The sequence below is a fragment of the Danio rerio genome, chromosome 16 (genome assembly GCF_052040795.2).
Source record: "Danio rerio strain M-AB ecotype USA chromosome 16, GRCz13ab, whole genome shotgun sequence".
Classification (NCBI taxonomy): Eukaryota; Metazoa; Chordata; class Actinopteri; order Cypriniformes; family Danionidae; genus Danio; species Danio rerio.
In genome coordinates, this window is record NC_141036.1 from 32,448,416 (window position 1) to 32,472,108 (window position 23,693).

Genomic DNA, 23,693 nt, shown 5'->3' on the forward strand with positions numbered 1-23,693 from the left:
CCCAAAGTATCTTTGTGTGTGTGTGTGTTCTTAAACAGAGTTTCTGCATGTTTCACCAAGTCAAACTTAAGAGTTTTTAAGATCTTTTTAAGAGTTTTTAAGATCTTTTAAAACCATTATCAATGAAATTTCAGACTTATACACAGCTAAACAATGGGAATTGTTTTAATGACCTGGTCAGACTAACAGAAAAGATATGTACTTGCTTCATTAAAAAAAAAATGTAATTTAATTCTTTGGCATCTATTTTGACATTTTAATTTATATGTCAAAATATAAGTAATATAGTTGTATACATAAACCTTTTTGCAACACAAAATTATATACAGGTAAGAGTAAAATACCAGTAACATAACAGTAAGACAATTAAATACTATTGGTGATTAGAGTTTGTTAAAAGTTTTATTGAGATGGATTGTTGATGATTGGGTGGGTGTCAGACTAATTGGGTAGTTTTACACGGACCTATTTAAAATGACTTAAGACCTACAATACAATTTTTCAGCAAATGTAAGACTTTAAGGCCTACAATTTTGTTTTTAAAAATTATGAAATTTTAAGACCATGCAGACTGTAAAAGTAAGTGTGTTTTCATGCATCTTGCTAGAAGTGTATTCAATAGCTGCCATGCTAAGTTAGAGTCGAAGCAATGAGACACTCAAAGCGGGTCATTTTGCACCTATGGCTGATTGAGGCACTTTACTAACATTGTGATACACAAGATATATATTGCCACACAGAACAAAAGCTGATGAAATGCCTTCTGCGTTATTTTTTCCTCAATTTCCACTCCCGGATCAATAAAGTGTGACTGTCTTTCCACAAAGCAAGAGGCTTATATGCATCAAAACATAAGCATGATAAATCATTATATGCAGGTTTATTAATGGCTGAAAATGTGGTCATGCACTCAAAGCTCAGTCAATATTGTCCAGATCAATACAAGACAAGGGATGAAGGTAATGAAGAACAAAACGAGACGCACCGAGGGATAAAGAGAGGAGGAAAGAGCTGATAGAGAGAGAAATAAGATTCACTGATGTATGGAAAGAGGGAAAGAAATACTGAATTATAAACCACTGCAAGTGATTCAATAACAATAATCACAAAACAATCAGAAGAAATAACACTTTAAATTAAAATATAAACATATATTTTTTCAAGACTACATTTTTAATAGACAATTCCAGATTTAAATCAAAGGTGTTGTATGTAAGTTTTTGACTCTTCTAAAGCATAAAAATACCACAATATTTTGCAGATATTTAAGAAACATGGTAAGTGAACATTCTTGTTTATCTGATAAACAATGCTAAAGTCACATATTCCGCTTTGAAATTAAGTTAGTGAGTTACGTGCCAGAAAAGCTGTCCTTGTTTTGGTTCCTTTAACCTGCCCACTGCCCGTTTAGCCAATTATATTTCAGCACCCCAAGATGCCTTGATGGAAAACTGCGTATTTCATTCATTTTCATTCATTCAATTCTGTGTGCGTCCATGATTGTAATGAGACCTTCTTTGGACAGTAGCAGACTCCGAAATAAGACACAGATTTAGAGTGCCACATGAGGCATTAATTAAATAGCAAATAATCTAAATTTTACGAATGTACACATTGTGAGCAGGTTATATTGTAATTTTACTTTAGTATTTTAGGCTTTGTTTCCGACATCTGCGAAGCTGGAAAAAAAACCCCATAAAATAACAGCTGTTAAATTGCAGGAATTTACAGTAAAATAACAAACGTTAAATTACAGAAATTTCCTTAAATTAAGATTTTGGGTAAATTAACATCTTTTATTTTATAGTAATGTTCTGTAATTTAACACCCGCTATTTTAGGGTAATGTTTTGTAATTAATGGCTGTTATATACAGTTTTTTATTCCGCACCCCAGCTGCTGGAAAAAAACAAACAAACAACAACAACAACAAAAACGTAAAATAACAGACTTTTTATTTTTACAGTGTGTGTCATAACAACATGCTATGTGGCGAGATTTGCGCAGTGATAAGCAATTTGAATGTATGCACCAAATGAAACATGACAGAAATTTAAATACAGCCATTCAGAAGCACAGAATAGTGCAATTACAACTAAAATGCACTCCAACTAAATATTAAGGTTTACTCACTTAATACATACTAAACCTCTTTAACATTAATAAATGTACATGCTGAATTACTGACATGTGTTGGCTTGCATTGGGTCACAGTTCTAAAGTTCAATTTAAAACTGTTTATTTTATTTTCAAGATCTGAGGTTAACTATCTGTTGCTGCTTTCAGTAGTATGGCAATAAATGTCATGTAAAAAACTCAATTATTTATAGCATTTAACAATGAATAAATCAGGTGCACAAGAGGTGAACATTGTCAGTTTATCCTGTTTTTTAGCAGCAAGATATAGATGCAGTTTCTAAAATATAAATTTTAGGTGTTGGTTAGATCAAAAACTCCTATTAATATGCAAAATATTCCTTCTATCACATGCCGTTGCTTTTATTTAGAACACAATTTAAATCAGCCTTAATTCAGCCTTTAGGCTCGATAGTTAAGCACACATCTATTGATCACACGGCACCTTTTAATTATATTATTAAAATAAAATCTACCTTAACTAATAATTAATAAAACCTTACTGACTCCTGAAAATTTTCCATATATTGTTTTCTAACTTTTAAATAATAGTTTACTCAATTTATTTAAGCAGACTTACTGTAATGGAACATAAAGGAATGTAAAAATCTTTAGGTATATGAATTTCCTCTTTTTATTTTTATTTTTTTGAGAACAAGTAACAAACAAAACATTTCTTTAGGTAAACTATAATTCATTTGATAATCAAGATTGCAAAAGTAAAATGACTTGTGAAGTAATCTATATTAGATTAATTTTATTTTCTGTTCTTTTTCTCTTATGAATTCAGAAGACTTGAAATAATTCACATGGACGATTTGTATGATACGTAAGGTTTTTGCAAGCTATTTAAAACTCATTAATTGCATTTTCATTAAAAAGCACATGCAAAATATTATTTCAAATATCCCCTTATTTGCTTCAGCGACCCATAAGCATGCACTTCTGGTAGGGATGCCTTATTTTCAATTTGGGGTAAACTAATCCCTTTAACAGCAGATATAAACTGCTATAGATCTCTGCTGACCATTTCCGATCGAATCAGCGAAATGGATGTTAATTGCCGGTATAAACAGGGCCGCAGAGGCAGATAAGCACTGAGAAATAGAAGGAGAAAAGAGTTAGCAGTAAACAGAGGGAATAAAAGCGAGGTAGTGAAGAATGGCAGCAGAGAAAGGAGAAAAGAGGGAAAAAAGAAAGCTAGTGATGTATGGAAGGGGAGGGAAGGTTGCTACTGAGGGATGGACGTGTAAAGAGTCGGACATTGAGCAGAAGGCAGAAAATCAATGGTGAACAGCGGCTAAAGTGGAATCTGAACTCTGCCTGAAGTCATAGAGTGTGACGGAGGAACGAGCCGAGAGAAAGGAAGCCAGAGAAAAGATGGGATGAGGGCAGAAAAATGGCAATACGACCGCAGACGCGGAAAACAAATCTGCAGAAGGCAAAGAGGCAGGAGGCCACAAGCTAATTAAAATCAGACGAGTCTGGGAAATCAATCGATTCGGGAGAACAATCGAGGCTGTAATCAAGAGATTAGCTCCGGAGCCATCAATTCCACTACAACTTGCTAATGACCATGAAAGCAGAGGCATGAAACCAAAGATTTGAAAAGATATATGGAAATAATTTGGGTTGAAATTCACAGCACTCGGGTAATGGCTAACAATTTAATTATATCTTTTAAAAATAGGGACACATTTTTGATGTTAGGTGGCAGGGGTGTAACAGCACATAAAAGAGGTGGTTCACTCCAGACTGGTTTTGAAGTCACGGGACGATACATTTCTGATAAGGGAGAAAAATAAACAAATTTTTTTAAGCAGTCTTTAATTAAACAAAAAATATGCTGTTTTTTGTTTATTTGTAAACAAACTGTTTATTGTGTAAATGTCTAATTTAAACTAAATTATAGGTTCCATTTAATTATTGGCCTAAAAGATATATTATAAGAGTTGGTCGAATGTACAGTTCTTACATTTAAATTAATTATTTGATACAATGCATGTAGTATGTACAGTACATACTTGTCTTACAGTACATATTATATTTAAAAATACCTGCATGTAATTACATTTGTTATTCATTTCTGTAAGTACATCTATAATTACACGGTTGACTCATCCCTTTTATGTTTACGTATCCTTAAGTCTGATCCTTCTTTACTTTTGTGTTTTTACTTACTATCCTTACTTCTGCATCAAGTGATCGTCATAACCCACGGCGCCTGCCTTGCGCATAGCCGTGCATTTATACTTCTGCAAGCTATTAGTGTAACTCTGCAATAACACGTCCAAAACGCTAGCTGGCAGTAGGTGTTGCTCTCTGTCAACTTTCCTTGAAGGTATTTTGTTTTCTCGGAACACTACAAACTGCTAAAACTCGCTAATTCAGAGGTGGAAACCTGCAACTTGCAACAACTTTAATCATAAGGTAAACACAAAACAAAAGTAACACAAAATAGCATGCAAGTGTTTTGTAGTACAATATAAACACAATAAGTTCATCGCATTTATTTTTTTTAAGTAACTCCAACCTTGCCTAATTCCATCCACCCATCTATCATTCCTCTCTGACTTCCCTAGTTCTATCCAACTTTCCTACCTTAATTCCATTCACCAATCCTTCGTTCCTTAATTCCTTCCTTTCTTCCATCAATCTATCCTTCCTTAAATCCATCCATCCATAAAAGTATATTTCAAGATCACACTCTGTTCTTCTATTTACATGAATCCATTCATCCATCAATCTATTTATCCATCAATCCATCCATCCATCCATCAATCATACATTTAAATAGATACTTTAAGATTAAAAACATTCTCCTTTTCCATCCATCCACCCATCTATCTATCTATCCATCCATAAAAGTAGATAATTTGAGATTGTCCTTTTTCCATCCATCCATTCATCCACACAAACAAACACATGTATATGATCAACTACTTTCCCTTCCTTTTTTTCGTTAACATTAAAACGCCAGAGCCTCTTGCCTAGTAACATTTTTCAAAATATCTTCTTTCATGCTCTATAAAACACAAAAAGGATTTTCAATTTATGAGTTGAACAAAGCCAAACCTTTCAAGCATGTGAGCTTCATGCATTACTAATTAGCATTCATTGATGTTCATAACTATTAATCAATAAATAGTTCCTTTAACTTCCATGTGCCTCTTTATCTTTCTTAATTAGTAAGGTGGATCATATCTACAGAAAGAAAACAGCACACAAAATAAGTCTTTCCTTCCGATAAGTCTAAAACTGTACATGATCGCCAGATTTAATCACCAGTTTAGACGATTCTATTACGAAAAGTTGAAAGGCTATCACTTTTAATACTAGGCAATATACAGTACTAACAGCTCCTTCTCAACTGGCAGTATATTTCACAGCGCCGAGAGATGACCTTCTAAAAAGCTAATTAATAAATAATTACTGTTTGCTTTATTACGGCCATATTAATGACATTGCTAACAAAAGCTTGGCCGATATGGGGCACTGATTAAAGAGCAGATGAATAATTGAGACGTTGGTGAAAGTAATTAAATATTCACAAGTCTGAATCAAAGCCAAGAGCATGACTTTCAGGTCTTATTTACATATTTTGTGCTCATGAGCCCATTTCTGCTCTCAAATTTCCTTTTTAAAAATGTATAGAGCATCACAAATAGATATTTTTCTTCACAGATTAAAACTGTAGACAAACACCAAAGACCTTTTAAAGTCATTTTGGATTGTGCTGTTGGAGAAATAAACTCTTAAAAGATCATGGGTTCATAATTAATTAGATAATTATATTTTGACGACTTATTACTGATGACGCTTATTACTGATGACGCTTATTACTGATGACGCCATTATTCTTACAATAAAAATAAATATAAGCTTAAGCACACAAACAAATGTAATATATTATTTAAATAAGAATCTAGGAGTAAAATAATAGAATAATTTAATACAATAAAAGTGTACATTAGATAAGGGATAAAGTACATCCAGGTGTTACTATCGCAGAGTAAAGGCTATCAGCAGGTCAACACGAATCAAAGGCATGTTGTATAAGACTGAAGAGCTTTCTTTTGTAAAAACAACTGCCTGGATATAATTGACCAAACTTATTACATTCCTACTTGTTTGCCCAAAAACATACACATTAGACACAAAATATATTTGGCCAAAGGCAGATTCTGCTTGACTAGCCTATTCAGCATTGAGCTCCACTGTATTATAAATGTGTTTGGTTATGTTGTTATTGCAATAAGATTCAAAGTAATGTTTTCTGTTTCCACCTGGCGATACTTATCCTGAGGCCCTTAGAGATTATAAAGCGCCACTGATGCGATCCAAGACCAGTGAAGAAATAATGCCAAGTTATCCATAATCCTGGACCAGGCCGTATCCTGGGCTATGCTGTGGTGGTCATGGAGGAGCACAGAGCGTGATTCCTGAAAGACCAAAGTGAAAGACGAGTCTTCACATTGATCATGGGCAAGCCTGAACACCATCCAGTGACCTACAGTACCTACGTACACCTGCATTTCTCCACAATCAACATCCAGCTTTTTCCAGCGTCTAGACTGCAGCTCTGCACAAGAAGTTTAGCCAGAGGAAAAATGGTCATGCCCAACTGAGCCTGAATTCTCTTGAGGTTTTTTTCCCCGTCACTTTGTCAATTGGTGAAATTTGTTACTTGCCAGTGGCTTGCTTAGTTGGGACTTGTGGAGCTGCGTATCGATGGATTTACTCTTCAGTGTTTGAAATTTCAGCACAGAAATTTAAACCACACTGAACTGAACTAAACTGAACTTTAACTCTAAAAACTGGACAGACACAGTTTTAATTTACCAGAACTTCTATGTTAAGCTGCTTTGACAATCTACATAGTAAAAGTGCTAAAGAAATAAAGATGAATATATATTTTTAAATATTATTAAATAAATAAAAAAATTGACCCATGGCAACTTTAATGTAAAATAGCTTGGAATGTTTATCTCAGGCCCACGGCTCTCAATGATATTTGGTTTGTGGCCCTTCATAGAAAAAAGTTTGCGCAGCCCTGCTTAAAAGAAACAAGATAAAGACACAGTCGATGAGACCCTGCCTGGTAGTCAGGAAGTGTTTAAAGGCAATAGGATAAAATGTCTCCAACAATTTGCCTGCTATAGTTTTAATAAAATTATATCTTCAAAAAACCCTGCTCATTTGGAACTAGATTATATACATTTTTATTTCCACACTGGCAATAATCATCAATGGTGTAATTCTACAATATCATTATCTAATGATAGTCTGTGCTTCAGAGAGTTGAGGAGAGACATTTAGCGTGGATGTGTGAGACAGCATTTGCGCACCAATGGTCTTTTTCCAATGATTCATCTGACTAGATCATGAAGGACGCAGTGAGGCACGTCTTTTCCTCTCCAGAAGAAAACGAAAGGCCGCAAGGTGAAGCAGAGGGATTGAAGGACAGATGACGACAGATCCATCAGAGGCCAAAAGTGATGCAGAGATGGAAAACCAATGGATGAGAAGCTAAAAAGACTATATGCAGTGACCAAAGGTTTCTGTAACAGCAAAAAAGCCTGAGGAAAAGTTGGAAATAGAAAGAGGAAGAATAGGAAGGAAAGGACCGGTGTTGGTGGCAAAAAAAAAAAGCTATAGGTATTGTCATACTTCACCCTGCAAGCTATTCCTTCTCTCGTTTTCTTTCAAACTTTCCCTTTCATTTTCTATTTCTATAGAGCTCGGACACCAGCAGAGTTCCAGAAATTTCACAGTAGAAAAAGAGCTGACGGCATGCTGAGAGAGCCATGACAGATGGAAAAAATGAGAATGGACCAAGGGAGGAGTGGAGAAATCAGCCAGGTAGAAAATATGTGTGTGTGTATGTGTGTGGGTGAGAATGAAAACTACGGCGAGATGAAATCAGATGGCCTCATCATTTCCAAAACAGTGTGTGTATGTGTGTGAGCTGTACCTTTTTGGCCTTGCTAAGGTACGTCCAGGCTGATTTTCTGAAGTTCACACTGTTGTCTACCGAGTCTTGTTTGTCCAGCTGCAAATAAAAGAGCCATCCCAACAGATACCACACCTATGTCAGAAAAGAACAGAAAAGACAAGGTATAAAATTGACGCAGAAAATATAACTGCAAATACTGCTGCTGGAAATGCCCCAAAAGGAATTCCATTTAATGTTTGAACACAAAAGCAATAATAGACAGCAGTAAAAGCTTTTTGGTGGAATATGTGAATGATGAACTGTTGACTGTTACGAGTAGTTTCTTTTTGTGTTAGAAGAACACTGTGTATTGTGTGTGTTATTTTTATTCCCTTGAACTCACATTTACAAATTCACTAAAAAACAAAAGGTGCAATCCTTTTTAAATAAGCACATTCCTTATAAACCATTTATATTTATAATGCATTTCAAGTTTAAATAAGTACATTCTTTGCAAAGAATCCTGAAAAATTTATGTGCGACACAGTGGGAGTTTGCATACAGTACACACACACTTGTTTTAATAATCTCTGAACAGAACTCTGAAATTTTTTTGTTGTTGCTTTTTTAATATCATTAAACTTTTAATGCATGTTTTGTGTGGATAAATGTATTAATTATTTTAACTCATTACAGCATATATTATTATTATTATTATTATTATTATTAATATTCATTCATTTTTGGCTTAGTCCCTTTATTAATCAGGGGTCGCCACAAACTCAGTTCCAAAAGGGCCGCAGCTCTGCAGTTTAGTACCAACTCTAATTAAACACACCTGATCAAACTAACTGAGTCCTTCAGGCTTGTTTGAAACTTACAGGTAAGTGTGTTGGAGCAGGGTTGAAACTAAACTGTGCAGGGCTTCGGCCCTCCAGGAATTGAGTTTGACACCCCTGCCGTAGTGTATTTCTGTGAATGCGGGTGTGTATGAATGTTTTTCCATGCTGTGTTGTGGCTGGAAAGGCATCTGCTGCGTAAAAAAATATGCTGGAAAAGTTGGTGGTTCATTGTGCTGTGGCGACCCCTGATGAATAAAGAGACTAAGCCGAAGGAAAATGAATGAATGAATAAATGACAAATTTAATAACTAAATCAAAATTGCTCATAGTAAAATAAAAAGTGCACTACATTTACACTACACACAACAAAAAGTAACAATTATTCATAATTCATAACATTTTTGCCACAATTCCAGGTTTGAAGTTAAGTGTGTCAGAAGATTTGGGGTAAGCTGTGGCAGCTGTTCAGTTAATATTAATATAGTAGGCTTTCCAAACGCAAGAAATGCTAATACAAACATTATTACTATTTGCAAATGTTATTTATTTTGCACTCCATGCACATATCCGTATTATTAAAACATTTTTCTGCCTGGTTTATTAAAATAGAAATAATGTTCACCAAACAGACTTGGAATGCCATTACACATACAGCACACCCTTTCATTCTCTCATTTCTATTCATATATTTTTTTAAATCATTCCCATATTCTTTAATTATTCCATATGTGTGGTGTTGGAGTTACTCCAGGATAAGGGATGAAATAATTGCCCTATAGGATAAATTATGTCTAATCTGGCAGAGCTTACCCCACTCTCGCCTACGATGAATACAAATGAAAGTAGGCTGCGAAACAGTCAGCCGCTTGTAATTAACAAAACAAACCTACAGCACTTCCTGCGCTCTGTCGGCGCTATAAATATTTGATTTCAGGCAGGATTAAAATAACTTTATTTGTGGCAAACGGAGGAGGAGAAATGAACAATGGGGCAGCTTTTTTTTACCCTAAAAAATGAGAACGTGGAAAAAAAAAGGCACAAATAGGCTTGTGGGGAAGAGTGTGTGCGCGCGTGCATGTTTTTGTTGTGCTGTGTTGAAGTGCTCTTCACTTTATCACCTACTGTTACACTCTATACCCTCCTCTGATGTCTCAATAACACACCACAGAGAGTTCAAACATCTCTCACTCCCACTCTCTCTGTCTCTTCCTCTTTCACACTCTCTGATTCTCCTGAGCCGAATGTTCAGAACACTCTGTAAAGCGCTCTCAATCTGTCAGATATCTATTAGAGAGAAACAGTGTGTGTGTGTGTGTGTGTGTGTGTGTGTGTGTATGTGGGAGTGGACTTATACACTTCTGGCCTGACTTTTCAGAGCATAGACTAGGGTTGAGAATCAAAGGAATATACTGTAATGGTCCAGTTCTGAATCTGACATAGGAAACAACTTAACCATTTAAAATAATAATAATAATAATAATAATAATAATAATAATAATAATAATAATAAAAACTGTGAATATGAAGTAAAATCTTTGAAAGTCACTCTTCAATAAGTTTCATATTCGTTCCTTTAATAATGTATAGGCTTCAGTTTTGCTCATTCATTATTTACCATCTCTCAGGATGTTGTTTGTACTGTGTAAGTTATTTTTAATCAAGTCTGAAGAAAAGGATCAGAATGCCTTCCAGTTTAATAATGCTTTATGCACTACTAAAGCAAACCATCATTCATGTGGTGTTGGGGTTTAGGAAAAGAAAAGTGCCGTCTTTGTGTGTTGGTCCATCAAACAAAGTACAATGTCTCAGTATCTCTTTCTGCCACCCTAGAATTGTGTGTTCATCATTTCCATTGCTAATAACATAAAGTGAAGACCAAAGCACTTTCGAACAAACAAACGACTGCTTCAGCAGGATATAATGCCATAAATTATTAATCCAGCCGTCTGAGACAGTGATTCATCAAATGCTGCTGTCAAACATCCGAGCAGGTGCAGCCTGTAGGACGGGCCTGGAAATATTAAAACACCACACAATAACAGGATAGAGATATCTAATCCAAGTGATTTATTCTACAATAGAAACATTCTGTCATCTTAGTCTGATGTCTTTTAAAGTGGCCATTAAAGGTTCCTCATTTTTTGGGAGGTCTCCTTTAAAAGTCTCATATCCATTCGAAGACAAAAACAAATTTATTTTCTTATAATATGCACTGCAGAATCAGGTCTTTTCTCACTGTGTCTGAAATGATACAATCAAAGATCCGTTCTCACTAAACGTCTCCCTGCACACACAGTAATGGTGGAATCAGTATTACCAGATCAAGTCTGCAGGACCATTCCTCATTAGAGAAAACAAAGACACAAAGCAAAATACAAAGCAAATATTTCCACAACTTCATTACTTGAGGGTGTACTCACACTAAGCACAGTTGCCTTGTACCAAGCCTGAGCGCAATTGCCCCCTTCCCCTCTCCCCTCGGCCTGCACTCAAACTGCAATTTTACTTGGCGAGCATGCTTACGTCAACAATGATGCCAATGTTCAGATAGGAAGAGAGGCACTCTCACTCACTACAAAGGAGATCTCTTTAGTTATATTGTTTTGTATTATTTTAAGTAGTTTGGGATGCGATGACACACCACTTTTGATGCTCAAAAGTTTTCATGAAAGTCATTGGGCTGCACGTACTGTTTTAAAAGGTTTGCTGAAGGTGCAGCCAGGGGTTTGCACCTTTGATAAACTATGGCATTCACTGAAAAAAAAGAATGCCCAACCGAACCACGCTCTGGCACACCTCTTCCGACCAGGTCAAGGTCAGCCAACTGAAACATGCCTAGGGGCAATTTAGAAATGGGAGTCAATCGCGCCCGGGCATGGTTTGGTTAGCCTAGTGTAAGTACCCTTAGACAGGGCTGCTCGATTATGGGAAATTCATAATCACGATTATTTTGGTCATAATTGTAATCACGATTATTCAAAATGATTATTAGTTGAAGTCAAAATGATTCGCCCTTCTGTGAATTTTTTTAATGTAGGAGGAATTCTTCACAGTATTTCCTATAATATTTTTTCTTCTGGAAAAAAAAGACTTATTTGTTTTATTTCGGCTAGAATTAAAACAGGTTTTATTTTTAAATATTTTGAAACCTATTTTAATAGCTCAATATTATTAGCCCCTTTAAGCAATATATATGCTTGATTTTCTGCCAAAGAAACTACTGTTATACAATGACTTGCCTAATTACACTAATTAAGCCTTTGAATGTCACTTTAAGCTGAATACTAGTATCTTCAAAAATATTTAGTAAAATATGTACTGTCATCATAGCAAAGATAAAAGAAATCAGTTATTATAAATGAGTTATTAAATGTGTTGTGTTTAAACTGTGCTTTAAGCATCTTCACTGTAAGAAAAACACTTTAGCTAAAAAAAAGTCCTTCAGTCAAGAGCAGTGAGGGACTTTCTCCTTTTGTTGTTTGATTAAAAAATAAAAACAGGCGGCAGCAGGAATATTGCGCACTGTCACTTTAAGACTAGTGAGGCTCTGATATGGTTTCTCTTTCACATGTCTTTTGATTCTTAACTTCTTTGTTTATTACACAATTGAGGGTTAATATGAATAATCACTAAACACCGCACTCTGACACAAAGGTGCATGAATTTGACCATTAAAGCGCTCACATTAAGATGACGTTAGATGTGTGTGCTCTGCTTGTCTTTGAGCCTGTCCAAGGCTAAGCGCGGTGCGCACACATACACCAACATACGTTCTTTCGCGCTTTTAAAAATATGAATGATTGGAATGTTCATCAATGAATGATGCGTATCCCGTGCTGCAAACATTACATTTCAGTACATGCCTTTAGTCATTTTCATGTGGAACTGAGCTTTGCAGAGCAACAAATGTGTATGACTGGAAAGGGGGTGGTGTATGAATAATGAATAATCATTTATCTTGATTAATGGTTTTTGTAATCGTTAGAAGCCAAAATCGAAATCGAAAGCGGATTGCAAAGGGCAGTATTTATTTTCTCGTTCATAATGGGGAATCAAACATTTTGAAAGCATAAACAAAGCAGCGATTAGCAACATTATAACAGTAATTAGCTACATTTCATGCACGTATTTTGTATATGCACATAAAAAATTGTTTGATGGAAATGCCAAGATGTCCATTTTGAAAACTCACATAACTGAGTAGGATCAACTTTTTATTTGATAAGAAAAGATGCACATAAACTACAATGGAAACACTTTTACTGAACAAATACCAGTATGCACATTAAAGAAGGTCATGTGATTTTTGTATAAGAGATCATGTGATGATAAAAAATGTGTGTAAATGGACAAACCACCTGGCTGAGCACACTGTAAAACATCTGAAATATTGTTTTGGCCACTCTAAAACGCCAGTATTGGTGTTAATATATTATTAATTACTTCCAGAAATGCCAAAAGCATTTGTGCTCCATGTCTGGCAAGTAATTTATTAAATAAAGAAAAAACTCACACAGCTTCTCCTACCGCAGCAAATTTTATTTTTACTGTTGATATTTGACACCAGTAATTCAGGTAGTAAAGATTTTTTTCTCTTTAATTACATGGACAGAAACGTAGCTTTATTTGCATGTCTTATATGCGATATTCCAGTTATGCGCATACATTTAATTTGCATGCTACATATTTTTACTACATCACACTCATGCTCAGAACACTTTATTTAGCCAACGGCCGATTCCAATTCCAAATGTAAATCGGGGCAACGAGCTAAGACAATAATCTGACATATATTAACCCGTTTAGATGCAACGTGTGCAACTCACCAAACCAACTAGCTGGACTGACACTGACCAATGGCCCAACGAAGCCGAATGTCCAGTCAGCTTGGTGTGCCTGGGCCCGAAGCAATTTTAGCTTGACCTAAACATCTCAGATGTTGTGCAATGTGGTGGGTGCACAGGTTTGTCTATTAATACATCCCATCACAACCCTTTTTCTTATTACAACTGTTAAAACAAAATCACATTACTGTTTTTATGTGTTTCCATCACAGTTTATGTGCATTTTTACTTATCAGATAAAAAGTTTATCCTACTAAGTTGTGTGCATTTTTATAATTTATGTGCACTTTGGTGCTTTCATTAAGCAATTTTTTATGTAACATTCCAAAAGCAGTGGATGGAAACATACTGTAGCTATTGTTCACAGACAACTAACAAAAACAATCAACCAACATTATGTTATTTTCAGGCAGTTCAGGACCACTTCATTTGGCTTCATTTTATTGTGCACTTTGATATTTTAAATTGTGTAGACCTTTTACTTCAACTAACAGTGATATTTCAAAATAGATTAAAGGTAATACAAAAAAACTATTAATTTAATCAAGACAATAATAGTGTTTCAAATGACTAAATACAAGATAATAACAAATATATAAGCACTTACCTCTACAACCTCATCATCCTCTTCTAGAAGATCCTCCAACACTTCTGTGGCCATCTGGGGAAAAAAAGAAAACACAAAACAGTTTTTTAAGTATGACAATTAACTTCTGGACTGATTTTAGTTCCAAATAATGACACAACCATTCAAAAGTCAAGACACTAAAATACATTTAGTTTAAGAGAAAAACAGTTTACATAAGAACAAGCTGCACTGCAATATTGCTTGCACTACCTTTAAATACTTGCTGCACAGAACAAAGTAGGCAGAATAAAGATATGTGAGAAGTTATTATGCAAAAACTCTACTAAAACTCTGACTACTAGTTCACAAAATATTGCAAAGTTTTTAACAAATATATTTTTATTAATTTTTTATTAATTAATTTGTTTGCCAACAAAAACTAAATATATACAACCAAAAAAAAAAAAAAAAAAAACTATCGACCATTTTAAGGGATGTAAACAAAAACAATAGTCCCAACCTACTTCATATTCTACATTTTTTTTATAGCTTCCCTGAATCCAAAAAGTGCCACATATTAATAAATATTGTTTTGATAACTGTTTTAACATTTAACATTAGGTAGGATGGAATTCCCTCTTGTTATCGTGATGAAATGGTTAACAACAAGCAGAAAAAATGTTCATGGGCCACATTGAAATGGTCTATAAATAAAAAAAAAGAACATTAAAACATCTGGCCCAAAACTACAGCAAATTAAATAAGCTGTACATTCCCATAAATCAAATGGCTCAGCTTTTCAGAGTATTATTCAAATTACTAAATGTAAATGTACATATTGCTGCTTTATCAAAGTTAATATTTGTTGAGCTGCTGGACTACACTTTTTAATTTACTACTAGATGATTTAATTACACAACAGGATGAATGTTCAAGCATCCCATACTTTATGATCCACTTGAAAGGGATTCTGCATATAAATATTGCCTATGGTCATGAGAATGGAATCAGAACGCTTGAAAAATGCTAACAGGCAGCACTTTTGTGTTTATTTGGATTTGAATATCACAGCAGGTTTGACAATTACCATAATCTGAATCACAGTCAAGTAACTGTAGTAACTGGATCGGTAAAGTGTGTTTATGTTTGGCTTATGGTCAACAGCACTCTTTTCGCTGAACTTTAATTAAGTGTTGACTATGCTCTGCTTACCGATTCGCAAGGGAAAGAAAAGTGCTTATAATTTAATGATTTCTTTACTGCTTTATCACCTCACTTCTTATGTTAATTTGTTAAACACAGTCTTTATCTCTCCTTTGAGAGCCTGAGATCTTCATTTCGCTGATCGTGTTTATTGATCTATCTGCTGTCAGCCTCTGTCTCTCAGCTTAACCCATTCACCCGGAGCGTGTTTTAATTAAGCTTCGTCAATACATCTGATCTAGAGCTGATAGACAAGGACGGTTAAGGTCAAAATTTGGGTTTCATCTCAAGTTCCTTGAGACATTCATACAGATGAAGCTGTAATCAAGTGCACAGTGATTAAGAATCTGAAAAAGATATGGGATCATGCAACGTGAGCCAAGTCCAATGCCTGATCATTCCAAGAATGACAGCTATAATTGCATTGGCATCAACACTAGGGGTGTAAAACTACACATATTCATACACAAAATGTTTGGCTATTTTAGTTCAAGCAAATGCAATGCTGTTTAACCAATGCTTGTGCAGAAGTTACTTATTATAGGACATATATATGTCAGACATATGCTGATATGCAATTTATGTGACCCAGGACTACAAAATTGGTAGGATAAAATAATATTTGGCAGAGAAAGAACTATTAGTATATCTGGAATTTAAGGGTTCAAAAAAAAAATTAAATACTGAGAAAATCTTCTTTAAGTTATCTAAATAAAAAAATAAAAAAACAAACTGGGCCAAAGCTGGGCACTGTAATTAATACAATAAAATAAAAAATTAAAAACAAATGGAAAATATGGGAAATATAATACTGTTCTTTGTGGTATATTGTATATAGAATACAGTTTACACAAAATATGCAGTAAACCTGATAATAATACTTATATATTCTCAAAGTGTATCAAAATTCTATTTTTATATTTGTGGTGCTTGATGAGAGTGGGAGGGGCTAAAGGTCTGCAGCTGTCTGATTGGTTTAATTTTCTGCACAGCATCAAGGGTAATGTAGTTTTTCTGCACAAATAAATATGACTATGTTTTAAACAGGTAAATTAGAGTCAACAGATTTAACAAAACAATAAATGTTCAACCTCAGGGCTCCCAACAGGTCTGTTTTTATCAGTTTTTATTAAAAATGTATTCCCACATAAAAAAATAAATAAATAAAAATGTTGTCCATGATTTGGAACATTTTTTTTTCATAATGGCTTATTGTGAATAGACCTTAAAGGTGCAGTATGTAAGTTTGACATCCAGTGGTTAAACTATGTATCGCGCACCTGGTTCAAAACACATGCAAGCACAGGTTGCCAGATTGACAACATTAACAGGAGCGAGCCTAACAATCGAGCTAAAAAGCTAATTTAAGGCTCATTTTCTCAATAAAAGCAACGGCACATGATAAAAGGAATATTTTCCCTATTAAAAGGATTTTTTGTTTTCACCAACACCTGAAATGTGTATTTTAGAAACCGCTGTCAGAAAACTAACAATGTTTATCTCAGCCAGGTACATCTCATGTGCTTTATTCAGTGTTAAATGCTAATAATGCGAGTTTAAATGCCATTTTACATGAGATTTATTGCCATACTACTAAAAGCAGTAGCAGATAGTTTACCTAAGATCTTAATAATAAATAAAATCGTTTGAACTTTAGAACTGTGATTCAGTGCAAGACAACAAATATTAGTGATTCAGCATGTACATTTATTAATGTTAAAGAGGTTTAATGTATTAATTAGATTAGAAACCTTACCGTTTCATTGGGGTGCAGTAAGTGCACATATATTCTGTGCTTCTGAATGGCTGTATTTAAATTTCTGTCCTGTTTCGTCTGATTCTAACAGCTCAATTGCTTATAACTGCAAATCTTGTCTTGTAGCATGTTGTTATGACCTGGGGTTGTAATATAGCCTGCTCACCTCGTCAACCCCAATTTTGTCTCGTTTCGAAGTCTGCTACTGTACACCGGAGGTCGCATTTTAGTCACGGATGCATGTTTTGAGAGCCTTCATGACTAAATGAATGAATTACACCGTTTTCCACAAAGACAACCTGGGATGCTGAAATATAATTGGCTAAACTGGCATTGGGTGGGTAAAAAAGAACAAAACACAGTTCCGGCACGTAACACACATTTTCAAAGCAGATTATCTAACTTTAACATTGCTTTTAGATAAACAAGAATGTTGACTTTGCATCTTTTTAAATATCTGCAAACATATGATGGTATTTTTATGTTTTAGAGTTAAATAACTTACAGCACCTAACACATTAATTCTCTGATTCAAAACTTTGAGGGCAGACTTCTTCTCCACAAAACATTCTAAAGTAATAAAGAAACGTCTGCAATTTTTACACTTTGTAACTTTGAAATGGCACTAAAGCTCTTTGTAAGTTTCCCCTGATCGATATACTGAGACAGGCTCTCTTGTTATTCCCCCAGGAGGGTCACGGCTTTGGCCAAGGGCCACGGTGACCCCCAAAGCCTCCATGAACTTAGATGCCAGCCACTCTCAGCATCCGCTCCTCTCGTCCCGTCACACTCATGCCATCCATTTCAACCAGGGCAACAGAGTCAAGATCAAGCTTTCTTGAATGTGAGCGCCAAAAGGGAGGGAGAGAGAGAGAGAGAAGGTAAAGCAGGAAAAAAGTGAGGATGGATAAAGCACATCGCTCGATGGATACGTAATTTAAGGGACTGACCAACCAATTTACGATCCTGCAAGGCCATAAAATTCAGCCTGGACTTAATAATAGCACATTTAATGTGACACCTCTGACAATTCCAATCTAGCACAACCACACTCGCCGGCCTATCTGTATCTGCTTTTGTGTGTGTATGTGTGTGTGTGTGTATATGTGTGTGTCTGTGCATGGCAGAAAGACAGACTGCGTGCAGGAGAATTTATTCTCCAAGCCAGACTGTGTGAACGCAGAATACACTAAAACACACATTCTCGCTTTCGCGCCCGAACTTTATAGTCACACCGTTTATCACAGGCAACATGGCTGCCACTGGGAGCTAAAAACTTCACTTATATTTAGCCTTTTGGAATGAGGAGGAGCCGAGATAATTACTTTAGGGATTGATGCTCGCGTTCTCTCTTTCTCTCTCTCCTCAGCCGCATATCACTCCCCAAAGTCTGAGCGCTCAGCAACAGATAAAAGGGACGGATAAAGTCAAATGCTCGGCCCAGAGGAAAACTGCTATGGGGTATGTGGGATTCTCCATTTAAGAAGTTCAAATTGAATGCATAAATCCGCTTGAGCGTTTCTTAGATACATACGCGATTATGGACGTTTGACAGCAGCTGGCAGACCAGGAGCTGGTAAACGTGCCCGGGCCCCTGTGGAGGAGTACAGCCCCCGGCAGTGTCTATCTGATGAAGATGATCAGGAGATGTTTAAAACCAAATGAAGCAATTGTAGAAAAATAACAGCTTTTGATTACATCCACGTCCCAGTTCACAACCAGGGTTCTGGGGCTCACTAGGGGCTTCGGCGCCATTTCAGGAGGGATGCAGGATTGTTTAAAATTTCTTCAAGTAAGATTAAATACATTTTAAAAAAGAAGCTAAAAATCCAGATGAAAACTGACAAAGCATTTATTATTTAAACTTCAACCTCTGGAAATTTTATTGAATCATTTAGGCCCTAAATTAAAATGCTGTTATCATTAACTCACTAACAAACTTTTGTTCACCTTCAGAACACATTAACATTTAATGTTTATGCATATGGCAGATGATTTTCTTTATTTTTTAATGCAAAGTTGAAGGTATACATTTGAGCAGTTCTTGCTTTCCCTGGGAATCCTTGGCATGGCTAATTGGCTTCACAACCTTGGCACTCCCTTGGCTAGCCTTGTGCCATACTCTACTGGCTACAGAAAGGCATTTGAACTTAATATATAAACAACTCAAGATATATTTAATTATATCGGAAAGATATTTGTAAACAGTGTTGGGTAAGTTACTTTAAAATGTAAGAGATTACAAATGACTGATTCCTATTGGAATATTGTAATCAAATTAATTACTTTGACGTTACTTTTAAAATGCATCAAATTAACTACAGTATAAAAATACTAAATTAACTACAGCTCTTTCATTCATTCGGAAACTTTTCAATGGGTTGATCACAGCAGTTTGACTTATTCAAAAAGCTTAAAGAGTACACCCAATACTTAAAATTCTCTCATCATTCACTTGTTTCAAACCTGTGTATATATTTTTTTTAACTACAAATTCTATGTTCTATGTTTCACTGAGGTAATTACTCTACCGAAATGTGTTTATTCCATACAAAGTATAAATGACCGGTCAGTTCTTGTCACGTGACAAAAGACGCGATATGTGAAAAGCCCCATAATCAGCTACACTACTCTTCGCATTCAGAAGATACCCTCACTCCTGATCCTGCACAAAAATCTAATTTAGCCTGTTTAGGATGAGATGGACCACCATGTTTTTGGGCACTGTTGTCCTCCTTGGTGACAAGTTTTGTCATAGAATGCTGTTCTTGGTAGTGCTTGAACAAGTTTTGGTCGGGCTAAAAGCAGTCAAAAGTTAACTGGACAGTGGACATAAACTGCATTTGACAGCAATATTTTTGTTTTTACGCTCAATGACAACAGAGTATTGCCTGTATTTCCATTTGAAGAAGTAGATACTCTCATCAGCAGCTATTTCAGCTCGAGTTACCCAGCTGTTTAAAAGCAATTTAACTGACAATGCAGCAGAAATTGTTATTTAAAAGAAGCATTTTTTTTTCTTGAAAAAACTACAGTTGTAACGCAAGTAATGCAATTACAGTGACTTTAGTAACTGTAATCAAATCACACAAATTCAAAATATAATGCGGTACATTACTGCATTCCCCAGCAATGTAATTAGAATACAGTAATGCGTTACTGAGGAACGCGTTACACCCAACTCTGTTTGTAAATTTAGTGAAAGTCTAAAAGCTAAACAAATTAAAATTCACAGTTAATGCGTATGTACGTAATACATAAGTCTTATGTGCCGATTTGACTGCATTATTTGAAAAAGGAATTCAAATTAAGCAGCTACAAGCATATAAACACTGATCAAAGAACATTTACAGCAAATAGATTTGAAGCATGTTAGCATAGTATGCCAAAACCAAAAAGTTGTTCTTGCATGCTTAAAAACCAATGAGATTTATTCTCACACATCAAGCAAGCATGGCTGAACGTCTATTATTTTTACTCATCAATGTCAGGACGAATCATATGTATGTTCATTTATGATTAATAAATCAGTGCTACTGGCCAATTATAGCTCCAAAAATATAGTCAATTCGAAATATTTAAAAGAACCTGTGAGTAAAACTCATTGAATCCTCAATCTATCAGCCAAACCCCACAGTTTTCAAAGTGTAAACAATTGGTAGTTTCAAGTGTTTTCTTCACTCAAAACCCCCACTACATCAATAAATGCCAATGTTTTGTGAATTTGAGGAATAGAGAAGAGTCCTGTTCGAGCATCTGCCACATAGTCATAGCCAATTCTCTTCTCAAACAGTATTTGAATAGCACTTCATCTTTTACAACATGAGATTTTGGCAAAATGTATTTAAGGACATGAAAAACTAAGTACCCAAAAAGAAATGTTGAAATAACTGTAATGTGATGCATTTGCTGTTTTAGATTTGCCTGTTCAATCATAATATATTGTATATTTTTATCATTACCTGGTCCAAATCTTAACAACTTCACTTCATACTGATTAAGCGTCAGTAATATAAAGAAATATACCTATGTCTGACCGCAAGCTGGTAACACTTTAGTTGAGGTAACAATTTCTCCTGGCTTATTATCTGCCTATTATTAGGATATTAAAGCTTTATTAGCACTTACTGTATATAGATATATACATCCCTTTAATACAACTACTACCTTAACTACTACCTCAGCAGCTAATTAGTAGTTTACTGAACTACAATGCTTAGTTAATGGTTTGTTAATAAAGTGAATTTTTTATTCAAATAAAGTGCAACCGTAAAGCCAAATTAACAACTTGTTATGTGAGGGTGCTGGACAACGGGTTTGAGGATCCACGTGCAGTCTATTTATAAGATTATTCAGGCAGGCAATGGTCACAGGCAGGGGTAAACAGATACATACAGATAATCCAGAATGGTGGCGAGCAGTCGGTACAAGCAGCAGGCAGGATAAATAAAAATAATAAAGCAAGGGTTAAAACCCGGCTAGACAAGGCAAAAGAAAACGCATCGTAATGTCACAGTTTTAGCAGATAATAAGACTCTGCAAAGTCTCTGTGTTTGTGTGCTGTATATAAACAATTCACATGCAAAAGCTGCTAAACAACACTTCCACCAAAAATAAGCTAATGACACTGAGCGAATGCTTTAGGCACGTAGTACATATTCAACAACTATTCTTACTTCAAATCATCTAAGGGTACTTTCACACCTGTAAATCGATTCATTTGTTCAGAAACAGGGATTAAAATTGTTACATTGTTGCTCTTTGCTCTTTGTGCGGTTTGCATTTACACGACAAAGTTTCTAAACGGATAGCTAAAATAGCTAAAACAAGTCATGTGTGAGTAAGCTTTCCTTACATTGGTCAAGTTTCACAGTTTATTTTGAGTCCCGCTCAGCTGTCAGAGTGGGTGGTGATATATAACTCATTTGCGGACATCCAGGAGTCTCTGTGCATTTGCGGGATACTTCCGGGACACTTGGGATGTCTGGAATGACCTCCCGCCCTACTCCTAATTCTCTCTTCATATAGGCGTATGCCTAATTATATATCCGTAAAACACTGTGATATAGCCGGGCTCGGATCGTATAGCTTTCTTACTACAATCGATCTGCTACAAAGTTTGTTGCAATCGAGCCGAGACCACCTCATTCAGGCGATCTCGGACCAATTGTTTTGTGCGGATCCGAGCACGATTGCTGGATTCACATATGCCAAATGAACCGCGCTAACTGGGCAAACAAGACAGGTTCCGAAACAAAAGTCTAGGTGTGAAAGCACCCTAAATTGCAGCGTCAGCCTGTTTAGAAATAAAAGTTTGTTGGCTAAAGACTCTCAACACAAATTGCCGTTGGCAGCAAAAGCAGATATGTTTCAAGAACCAATCAGAAGGCGCGAACCGAATCATATTTTTCCACTTTACAGTAGTAGCTCGCTGATACGCCGTCTTTTATAAGGAGAGTGTTTTATTTCGCTTCCGAAAAAAAAAAGATTAAAAGATGGAGTTTGATGAACTAGATGAGGCTGTCCGACTGTCAGTGAATGGCAAATGAAAACGTACCTTAACTCAAAATTCTGAGCATTATAAGAAAAAGAAAATACACTGTACAGTCGAAGGGATAACATGAATTCATAATGTTTTTTTTTGTGTTTTTTTTTTTGCGCAGTGACGCTACTTTGAATGCATCCAATTTACTACATTAAACGGCAACACCATTTCATGAAAGATGAAGTTAAGGTGCTGTTCTTTTATCCCACATAGATGCTATGATGACAGCAAGAGACAGAAAAGAGAAAGACCTTAAGTATGTTGAGAATGAATGAATGACAGCTTCTAAAAGTGTCTGAGAGACACACTATTTTTGCCCAGTAGGTAAAGTCTTATGGGTTTTAGATCAGGGTAAGTAAATGAAGATTAAATGTTCATTTTGAGGGGTTTTATTTTCAGACCTTTTTTTTTCTTTCTTTTTAAACAGTTCACTCAAAATGTGTCTACACAGAGTAGGATGGCTGTTTGCTCTAACTATATAGTACATTCACAAAAACAAACTTGTTGTTCTTAAATCTTGTCATTTCAAAATCAAATCATAAAAATTTTTAAGGAGCCAGTAGGAGGGAATGATTTTTTAGTGAATAAAATCCACACACAGCTGTTTGGTTTCAAAAAACCGGAAATATAACACATAATTTGTATGATCTTATTTTGCAGCACATTTACTGTGCTTTTATATAATTTTTGGAATCTCCTATATACCATGTGGTCACCATTTACCATTAACTGTATGAAAAACAGCAGCATTAACTTTCTGTCCAAAGAAAAGTCACATAGCTTAGGAATGGTACGAGGTTAAGTATTTTTGTATCTGCGCTTTCACAAAGAATTCTCCTAAACACCTTTTTCTCCAACCTCTTTT

The 23,693-nt window shown here is 35.4% G+C and overlaps 1 protein-coding gene across 1 annotated transcript in view; it reads right to left on the reverse strand.

The window, feature by feature from the left end:
* The window catches only part of si:dkey-12j5.1, a 152,982-nt gene that overhangs the window by 22,078 nt on the left and 107,211 nt on the right, over positions 1-23,693 (reverse strand). Inside the window, exons 9-10 of the mRNA XM_087287177.1 lie at positions 14,364-14,417; positions 8,110-8,223 (exon numbers count right to left, since the gene is read on the reverse strand). Coding sequence (XP_087143303.1) covers positions 8,110-8,223; positions 14,364-14,417 — 168 coding nt within the window. The remainder of the gene's footprint in view (positions 1-8,109; positions 8,224-14,363; positions 14,418-23,693) is intronic.